General features: G+C 39.7%; 1 protein-coding gene, 1 long non-coding RNA gene and 2 other non-coding genes across 5 annotated transcripts; 1 reads left to right on the forward strand and 3 right to left on the reverse strand.

Annotated features, from left to right (window-relative positions):
* Positions 1-1,784: 1,784 nt before the first annotated feature.
* Positions 1,785-7,844, reverse strand: LOC122873621 (N-acetylmuramoyl-L-alanine amidase-like). Of its 2 annotated transcripts, XR_006377481.1 has the most exons (5): positions 7,593-7,844; positions 5,015-5,875; positions 3,644-3,854; positions 2,453-2,814; positions 1,785-1,816 (listed from the first exon to the last, which is right to left on the reverse strand). XR_006377481.1 is itself a non-coding variant. In XM_044190586.1 (4 exons), exons 1-4 carry the CDS (start codon positions 7,663-7,665, stop codon positions 2,511-2,513), a joined length of 1,449 nt encoding a protein of 482 aa, XP_044046521.1. In that variant the 5' UTR covers positions 7,666-7,844; the 3' UTR covers positions 1,785-2,510. The 2 variants fall into 2 exon arrangements, 1 of the variants encoding a protein (XP_044046521.1); XM_044190586.1 differs by having other exon boundaries at positions 1,785-2,814.
* Positions 5,902-9,826, forward strand: LOC122873623. Its single transcript, XR_006377482.1, has 2 exons — positions 5,902-7,324; positions 8,767-9,826. It is a non-coding gene; the product is annotated as an uncharacterized LOC122873623 (long non-coding RNA).
* Positions 8,863-8,935, reverse strand: trnar-ucg. Its single transcript has one exon. It is a non-coding gene; the product is annotated as a tRNA-Arg (tRNA).
* Positions 9,068-9,140, reverse strand: trnar-ucg. Its single transcript has one exon. It is a non-coding gene; the product is annotated as a tRNA-Arg (tRNA).
* Positions 9,827-10,330: the final 504 nt, after the last annotated feature.

A 10,330-nucleotide genomic window follows, 5' to 3' on the forward strand; every position in this document is an offset into this window, starting at 1 on the left:
TGGGGTATTGTTTGTTAAAATAATGAATTTAATCCATTTTGGAATAAGGCTGTAACATAACAAAATGTGGAAAAAGTGAAGCGCTGTGAATACTTTCCTAAACTGTTCAGTTATATTTCCTGTAAATTCTCCCTACGTTGTGGTCTGTATGGTCTTTGGCAATGGTCTATGTTCTTCCAAAGCCTTCTCTAAACATCCTGATATGTAATTCTGATGGTAAATAGTCTTATTTGTTTCATTTTGATTTAGTTTTTTGCCTAAAACAGTGACATTTTTAGGTATTTAGTCTATAATAAGATAAAGATAATAAGAATCTGCCTTAAAAATTCAAACTGTGTAATATGTGTGTGGGATCTCCTTTTCATGTCAATTCATGTTACAATTTTACAGAAATTTAAGACAACATGACCTTTGCGTCCACAGTGCTAGGGCCCTGCTTCCTGAGCAGGATGGTTGTGAAACACTCACTGGGAACCTGCAGATGGCGCTGACGTCAATGAAATTATAACTGAATGCAAAGGCTTACCATGCACAACTGAAACAGGGGTGGTGTTTCTGCAGGCTTGGTTTATTTTATGAGTGCCCACAACTCTTTAATGAAAACTACCACTTATAAACTGTCGACTTGATGGGCTGAGGGCTGTGTAAACAAATGGTTCAGTGTTACAACCCACAAGCTTTTTAGCCTAATTAAGGTTTTTCAACTTTCTATTTTGCACCATGCTGTCATATGCAATCAAACCATTGTGTCAAATGTCCATCCTATGCACTCCATCTGGAGTTCTTTGTTTTCAGCCAGAGCCACAGGCTGTCTGTGAATGAATCATGAACTCTGACCTCTCTCATTAAACTAGTGTTGATGTGGCTTCATATCCCAGACACCCAGTTTCTCTGGCTCAGCATCCTCACTGTGAAGGTTTGACTGCTTGTCTAAAGTGTATTTTAGTTGATTCCTGCACTTCATCTTTTCATGAACTCTACAAAGGAAAGTCTGTTTGCGTATAGCGGCACAGGTCAGTGTATGAGGGAAAGTGGGTCACATTAAAGTGCAACATTATGGGAAAACATTGGGGTATGTTGGTGGTCTGTTGTGTTGTTAGTGAACAGTGATCTTGGACCAGTGGAACCGCGAATCTAAATGCTACTTCTGCTCTCTAAATCGCAACGCACTCTATGGCTTTCCCATATCTGGCACCTTGCACCCCTGCATTACAGCTGAACCAATAATCAATTAGTCGATGAACAGAAAGTTAATCAGCATCTTTTGATATTCTTTTGATAATGGATACCATTTCCCAGGTCCAGTTTATCAATTGTGAAGATTGTAAGATTGTAAACTGAATATCTTTGGATTTTGGATTGTTGGTCTGACAAAACAAAACATTTTGAGACGTCACTGTAGGTTTTAGAGGGTTGTCATGGACAATTTTCACTATTTTTGGACATTTTATAGACCAAACAATTAATTGAGAAAATAATCTGCAGATTAATCGATAATGGAAATAATTGTTAGTTGCAGCCCTTGTCGTGGTTTGAGGAAAAGTCACTGACTGGAGTCAAGTTGGACTTCTGTGAATGTAATGTTATTCATTCACAAAAACATAAAAAATTCCAATCATTCTAAGGTTCATAGTTTTCTTTGTAAAGTTAATGTTGTGGTAAAGCAATCTCTGCAGTTTGAATCCATACCAATATTGCAAAGCATTTGTCAAATGCAGAAAAAGATCTGAGTGTGTTTGTTTCAGCTGTACTTGATGAACAAGACTTAGAAACGATCACATTTATTACAGTTGACCAGACTCTTTATTCTTGTGTTCTGTAAAATAAAAAGAGGAGAAATAAGATGAATGTAAAATAGAACTTGAGGGGTTTTTTGTATGTTTTGTTTAATATCTGTCCTACTGATTGGGACTTGGAATAAAGTTTGTCATACTCCGATATGGAAACTCCATTAGTATTTATATCCATACAAGCCTGACAGTATACATACGTTATCCTTTAACATGATCAGATGTATTGATAAATTGAAAAGTTGATAAAAGCTACAGAACCCCCAGTTAGTAGGTGAATAAACTGCAGATATTAAACAGTTGATCCTGAGGAGATCCATTATACATCAAAGGTACAAAACCTTTAATGTATAATGGACCTAAACTCGTCTTAGTCATAAGGTCCTTTCAGGGAACCTAAATGAGCTCTAAAGTGCCTGAGTCTCCGTATTAAACCCACTGGTGCCCCCCGCAGGAGAGCTTGACCAGAACAGATCCACTTGGTTGGCCATCATTCAAAGCAACATTGATTTTTAATTAATTCTGCACTCAAAGAGGTGGGTTTGAAATGAATCATCTACATTAAAACTAGTCCAGGAGGATTACCTCAAGAGCCATTTCATAAAGTGAAACTATTTCAAAAAGTAAGACAAAAAAACAGCCAGCAGTGATAGTTATCATACCATGAAGATCCATTAATGATTTTTAAGAACCCCAAACTGGCAGTGGGGGGGGGTCCTGTCATTCCCCGAAGTGTTCCCAGCTTCTTATTTCTGAAAAGAAGGCGTCTCCAGGGCAGGAGGTGTAGTTTACCACCTGTCTGTGGCCTTGGATGGTGAAGTTGGCAGCCAGGCGTCCTCCATCTACTGCACATCGGGCTAGACGATGGCGCAACAGGTCAATGGCATGGCGAGATGGCAGGGTGGCAGTGTAGTTACCAATGATTGACACGCCGTACCCGATGTCATTGTGCCCTCTGGTGTGTCTGCCGAGGTGGTTCCAGCCTCTGCCTTCATAGACGTAGCCATCAGAGCCGACCACAAAGCTGAGGGCACAAAGATAGTACAGACATGATTAATGAATGCAGTGTACAATAACTGGTCTGAAGTAAACTTAACAAACATTTCTGCAAAAATTGGAGGGTGATGTTAAGACACAAATAGTACAAGATATTCCGAATTAATGCCAAATTAATCTCTACATAAAGTAATAGTTCAATATTTTGGGAAATACGTTTATTTGCTTTCTTTCCAAGAGTTAGATGAGAAGATCTATACTCTTCTCATATCTGTGGGTTTATTATGGAGCTGGAGACAGGAGGTGATTAGCCTAGCTTAGCATAAAGACTGGAAGCAGGGGGAAACAGCTAGCCTGACTGTAAAAAACAATCCACCTACCAGCACCTCTAAAGCTCACTTATTAACACGTTACATCTCTTTTGTTTAATCCGTACAAAAATAAAAGTGTAAAAACAACAATTTGTGGTTTTAGAGGGAGTAACATAGTGTAACAATTTCTTGATGAACAACAGGTCATCCATCTACCTAACACTAGTTACATCATGTAACTCTCCGTGAAACCACAAGCTGTCATTTTCACATTTCTATTTCTGTACAGATTAAACAAGATCAACAAGATACTAGTGTTACTTAGTGACCTTTAGAGGTGCTGGTAGGCAGATTTTTAAACTTTGGACAGAGCCAAGCAAGCGATTTCCCCTTGCTTCCAGTCTTTATGCTAAGCTAGGCTAATCGCCTCCTGTCTTCACACTTTATGCAACATGAAAGCGGTATCAATCTTCTCATCTAACTCTCAGCAAGAAAGCAAATAAGCGTGTTTCCCAAGATGTCAAACTTCATTTAAAGGTTAGTTACCTGTATCCTATGTCGCTCCAACCACGATCTTCTTGGTGGAAACGCTGCATGGATCTCATGTTGCGAGAGCAGATTGGGAAAGATAAACAGGGCGAGGATGGCTCATAGGTGTGGTGAACATAGAGAAATTGGAGGGGCAGGGACAGTGGGATAGGTGTACCCCGGTGGGCTTTTGCCCCCCACTGACAACGAGGGATGATTTGAGGGCAGTCTGAGAAGAGAGGATGAGGGTTAGGATGCTAAAACAACTATTTTGCTATGTCATACCCACAAGCTTAAATTCCCACTCAAAACTAGAGTTCCAAGAGTAGTGTCAAGAGCCTGACCAATATTAGCTTATTTCAGATATATGATTTTAATATCTGTGTATATGTTGGATGATAAGTGACAAGACATTTTAGGACAGAAATACTGAAGATATATTTGAAGTAGTTTAGAAAGAATGATGTCATTATATAGTTTGTCCACCAGAAGGCACTTACAAGCTCAACTGTAAAATGTCCTGCTCAGAACATATCTTGGTCATAAAGAACTAATTAAAACCACCAGCAAAACAAACTGAACACAACACCGACATATAAGTTGATGTGTCAAACATGTTAGCAAAAAGTTGCCTATTTACACATCCAGCAGACACAGAGTTATTATTAACATTAACATTATCATTCATTTAGTGTCTGTTTCCATCTGGTGAATGTAAGTCCAATATTCACTTTCCTTGAGCTCTGTTTTTGGTCTCTACCAACTCCTGAGGGAAATATCTGGCTAAAAAATGTTTGTTTATGTAATGTATTTACATAAATTAAAAAATTAGGTAAAAAAGAACATTGGCTGATTTATTGTTATCTGATTTTTTTCAGGCTCAAAACTCCAGTATTAGTCGGGCTATCCAAGAGTCACCAGACTATACACAATGACAATACAGTCCTAAATAATGAGAAAGACTATTGTACACAGGGTTCTTTAATCATCCCAAGGACTAGCCTTTGTGCTAGAGCTGCAACAATTAGTCGATTAATTGATTGGTTGATTGACATCAGCAACAATTTTGATAATTGAATACCATTTAAGCATTCTCAGCTTCTCAAATGTGAATATTTTTCAGTTTTCATAATCTTCTATGATAGTAAACTGAATATGTTTGGGTTTGGACCATTGGTCAGACAAAAGAAGACATTTTAAAAAGTCACCATGGGTTTTGGGAGCTTGTGATGGACTTTGTAATTTTTGGAAACATTTTTGCTAACATTTTACAGACCAAACAATTAATTGAAAAAACAATCTGTAGTTTAATCAGTAATGAAAATAATCATTATTTACAGCCCTACCTTGCACCCAAGTGCACTTCTTTTTGATAATTTCATAGCTCACCCCAGAACTTGTGCACAAACGCCTCCAATCCATCCTTCACCGCCTTCCCCACTCCAGTGTCCAGAGCAATCCATTCTGTCTTCTCCAACTTCCAGACTAATGCTAGTGTCTTCATCACCTGGCTGTGAAGATCAAGTGGCTCCAGAATGGATCTAGAGATCTCTCTTCGCCTTGGGCTAACATGGCTGGTCACAGCATCAAGACCCTGCCCCTCATGCAGTATAAAACTATAATAGCCTTTCAAAATCTCACTGAGGGCCTGCGGCTGTTCAGATGCAGGTAGATTGGTGATGTCCATGCCCAGTATAGCTCCATCCATGCCCCCATTAATCACAGCATTAGTGGCCATAGTGGCAGGCCGAGACAGCTTGAACACCTTAGGATGGTCCACATTGTCCCAGCACCCATTAGGCCCCAGGCGATAAGATGTCGGGAAGTCCTGGAGGCTAAGGAAGGACAGGCCTAGCGTCCTGCCTAAGGTGAGAGGGAAGATCCCAACAGCTGGCGTCCCCTCCATCTTGGCTTTCAGTCCCGATTCGATTCCTAGCAATAAGGGTGCAAGGGCTACCGTGGTGCCATCTGGAGCGAGAACCACCCCTCGTTCCTCCCCGTAATCTGTCACAAGGTGGTGGATGGCCTTGTCAAAAAAGCTAAAGGATGAGGCATTGAGAATGGCTGTCTCTAGGACCTCAGCATCACTGAGATTATATGATGCACCCAAGTAATGGATGGTCATCACATCGTCGTGGCCGGTGGTCCTCCTCAGGGCCCTGACCAGAGCCAGGGGGGGCAGACCAGGGTTGGAGTCTTCAACCTGCCGCACGGCTCGGATGAAGCTGTCCATGTTACGCAGGTGGACACCTGACAATTAACACAAATAAGGAACAAAAGAAGTGAAGGAAGAACATTGTAGTGCAAAGATGAGTTTGTGAATGAACTCTTTTACTTTAAATGACAGTCACACTGTGGCCCTTCCTGAATGGCATTATAAAAGACAATTTAACAAAAACTATCAGCTTGTAGGAAGAATGTCAAATATAGTGAGAAAGAATTAAATGCCTTCCCCTGCTCTCCCCCAATAAAGGTCAGACTGCCCCCCCTTCAGCACAAAGAAGAAGACCAACAAGTCCTCCAAATTAAACAACAAAATATGTTGCTTGTCCATGTCCGCCAGAAATTTAGAAAAAAACATCATGGTTTGGGTTCAAATGACAACTTCGTTAAGGTTAGGGGGTTAGACCTTTGTCGTCATGGTTACAATATTAAACGCATGGTTAAGGTTACGGAACGATGGTGGTCATGGTTAAAAGAAACCAGCGTTGACTGACGGTTGTCAACAGGAAACAAACAGCGGTCTCCGGTGTTAAAGTCCAATGTTTTGCTGATCCACACACCCATGCCGACCTCCTCCACATGCAGGTTTTGTCGGTCAATAACTAAATCACACTGTTTCCTCTGTTGGGCCTCACCACGTGTGAAGAACAAAAGACAGCGGCCTAGATGGGAAAGGCAAATCCTTGACCCAAGGCTTGAATGGAAAACAAAGGCCAAATAATAAAATAGCACCAAATCTCTAGCCGTTAATTAACGTTGAACTTTTATTTTCCTAGGACAGCTCGCTGGACGAGCAACAGACTGCTTTGTGTTTGCTGAAACACTTTTTGGATCCCGATTGTTATACTCCGCATAACAATCAGAAGGAAAGAAGGAAAGGACACAGATTTACTGTTTTCTTCACGGAGAAAAGGACAGCGGCTGAGCCCCACTTTCTCCCCACTAGAGTCAACTGCTGCTTCCCTCCGTTGCCCCCCGAAGGAACAGTTTTACCGTTGAACCCGCCGACAGCGCGGACCCGAACACGTCAGTATCCAAGCTTGAGAGGATTTCACCGGATAGCCCTAAACGGACTGACGCTAGATAGTTTTCATAACTGTGTTATTTCATCTAAGCTTCATTGCTGTGAATTGTGCTTTGCTTATTGTGGGAAGTAATGTACCGCATGTCCTATTTTGCTGTGTGTTTTTGTGCGTTGCACGTTCCATTGTGTATAGGTACCACATTGTTGGTGTTTATTTAGCCACTGCGGAAGCTAGTAACTGTGCTTCATCATTTGTCATTTATCTTTGAAAGCCATAACCCTCCTCCTTCTCTGAATCCAAACCCTACCCTCCCAGTCATTTTTATACAATCCCTTCACCTGTGGTTGTATGGCAAGCAGTTGTGGCCTTCTCTACTCTGCTTCCTTGACAGCTGATTCTATTCAGATGGAAAATGACTTCACCAACATCTCATCGATGCTTGTTGGGGGAGGTAATGGAAAACCTCAAATTTGAACATCTTAAGAACACAACTCAACCAGACAAATCTCCATAAATGTGTATAATGTAGCACTCTAAAAGAATCTGCGCTTTCTTGAATTAAACATGACAGATTTCAGGGAATTAGTGAACTACAACATGACAGGTTGCCTAGAAAAAAATATTCCTTATCAGCATACCAAAAAGAAAATATGTTGTCTAATGAAGAATTTAACTCAAGAAAACACAAATGTTTACATAATTTGAATAACTGACCTTACCTGCCAGCCTGCTATAAACAGTAACGAAGTAGGTTAAAGCCAGAACAAAAAACGACAGTCCCAATAAAGTCATGTTGCATCTCCTGCTTGTTACCTCTAAAAAAAAGCTATTTTCTGTTACACAAAACACAGTATGAAGGAATCGCTACTTTAACCCTCAACATGCAGGCTTTCCAAAAAAGTAAACTGAGTAGCACAGTTGTGTGCCACACAGTGACCACCGAGTTGTGTAGGTGTACGTGCACGACTGCAGTGTTGTGTCCCAATAGGGAAGAGTACTCTTTGTACACTGATGGCTCCAAATATTGATTCAGCCTACAGTAAGTTAAAGTGTGTCATGAGCAAAACAAAGCCTGGGCCCCCGCGTAAGGTTTATTACACAGATTACAAATAAGTGTTTTTTTTCTATTTATATTGAGTTGTGTCACTCTTTCCCCACAGGTTATACAGCCTTGTACAGCTTCCTTTGTACATTTTAGTTTCAGATAAACAGTCAACTACATGAACTTTTAATGCAGGGAAATTATGTAAAACAGGAATTGTCTTGATTTTGTCATTCGAGGTGTTGTTAAACCATGAAGCTAGTATGACAAAATTGGTGTTAAATTATCACCAATGGGCTTCATAGACAAATAGGAATAACAATTTAAAAAAATCTCCCATTCTAAGTCATTTTATGCACTGATCACAGTTTTATTAATGATCACATACACTTGTGTAAGTGCAGGTTTCAAAATCATGAAGTAGTATTTGTGTTATTGAGATTATGTGAACCCACAAAACTAAACCAATGAATACATTTTTATAACAATGCAATAATGCATATATATAGGCTATATAATAATTTTGAAATTATAATGTTTTTTCAAAATTGTGCGATTTATTAATTTTGACAATTTTTAATGAAAAATATAAAGGACTAGTGCAATTACTGACTTAAAAACCATAATTTTGACTTGCCATCTCTATCATGGCTAACTTTTCTATCTGTGTTTTCTGTGTGTTTGGATCATGGATGTATTAAGAGTTCCTATAAGAAAGCTGAACCCGGCAGTGGTGTCATGTGACAAAGTGATGTTTACACTCGCAACAAGAAGTAATCAAAAGCAGGTGTAGTAAGTGAGTATCAATATGATATCAAATAGTAGTGGTTTTCTTGTCTCTCCACTTGCAGGTATTTCTGCAGAAGCATTTCTTGCAGCCGTAGCATTGCGTGTGAGAAGATGACAGATGACTCCTTCAACTGTACTTCAACTCAGCGTGCAGCTTTCAACCACGAAGGGACTCGAACCCTCATTCTTCTGATCCGAAGTCAGACGCCTTATCCATTAGGCCACGCAGTCTCTTGATAACCTAGGCTACAGTTTGTCTTGATTGATTGACTGTGACTAGCAAAGGCAAAATGTATTAAGCATGTAATTATGTTGAGCATTAGCTCTCAGAGTAACTCTTTATGGACTATTGTTCTTCATTGTTCACCACGAAGGGACTCAAACCCTCAATCTTCTGATCCGAAGTCAGACGCCTTATCCATTAGGCCACATGGTGTCTTGAAGAGCACAATCATCTTGCAACAGAACTCATCAGGGACAGAACAAAAAGCAGTACCTGTGTGTTTATGTCGTGCTCCTTTGCAAAATAATACACTACTGTTGCAAATAATCAATTAATGGACTAATTGTTTCAGCTCTAAAGAAGCATATACTGTATACTGTACTGAATGTATCTGTTACTCAGACATGTTTATTGATTCCACGCTTTTGCAGTGGAAAGTGAGACTTGTTGGGTCAAATTCAGAATGTAAACATTACACTAAAATGTCTATTTATTTATCTGGAACAGTTGGTTGATCTTGTGCTGCTGATGAGGTTCTTGTTTTTTGTACAGCGTATTAGGCTGACACCAACTATTTCCAAGCAAAACAGCTGATGGAAAATCTTCCATTTCCCCATGTTAACATATTAGTCAGATAAAACATGGGACTGCATCTATATTGACAGGCTTGATGGAATAATAGCTGTATCTCTCACACATGTTTGTGTTGTGGGATCACAACAACACAGTCTAACAGGGATGTATCCCAAAAGTGTGGCAGCTTTACTTGTGTCACACTTAAAGCTTGCAATTAAAGCCCTACAGTATGGTTGGTATGTGTGTTTGTGCAATATAATGTTTATTCCTGTATTTTGCTTTCATAGAATGTAAATAAATACACAAATAGGTTGTTTTTTGGATAGAGAGATTTGTTCTTGAACTCTGGGAATAACAGTATTTAAATTTGATGTTTTCAGAAATCATGGATGTTTTACCATAAAGGATGCTGCAACTGGAAAGTTAAGTGTTGGGAAAGCGGGGAGGGAAGGTGAGTCATTTGTCCAAGAGAAGAAAAATAGAGACTTCTCACTCTGCTCCTGTTTCTGAGTACCACAAATGTGTGATGGAAAAGTATTAGACTAATGGTACAGTTGAAGTCAGTTGCAAGAGATGGCCTATTTTTGTATTTACCTTCAAAAAGCTTTAGGGTAAATCTGGACTGAATTCAATAGCTACACTTTTAATGACATTTGACTGTCTCACTAGACTGTTTGCACAGTTTGTCCTGATTGATTGACTGTGACTAGCAAAGGCGAAATGTATTACGCATCTAATTATGTTGAGCGGTGGCCTTTTCAGTTAGTGATCAGACCAACAGAGATGCCTGTACAATGTAATGTAATCCAGCACAACAGTCCTGTAAT

Source organism: Siniperca chuatsi, linkage group LG3, assembly GCF_020085105.1.
Source record: "Siniperca chuatsi isolate FFG_IHB_CAS linkage group LG3, ASM2008510v1, whole genome shotgun sequence".
Taxonomy (NCBI): Eukaryota; Metazoa; Chordata; class Actinopteri; order Centrarchiformes; family Sinipercidae; genus Siniperca; species Siniperca chuatsi.

Excerpts from the sequence above, each read along its gene's own strand:
- LOC122873621 (XM_044190586.1), bottom strand. The coding sequence starts at position 7,665 with ATGACTTTATTGGGACTGTCGTTTTTTGTTCTGGCTTTAACCTACTTC. Across the intron at positions 3,855-5,014 it reads GTTTGTGCACAAGTTCTGGG|ACTGCCCTCAAATCATCCCT; the intron begins GTGAGCTATGAA and ends CTCTCTTCTCAG. Across the intron at positions 2,815-3,643 it reads TGGAGCGACATAGGATACAG|CTTTGTGGTCGGCTCTGATG; the intron begins GTAACTAACCTT and ends TTGTGCCCTCAG.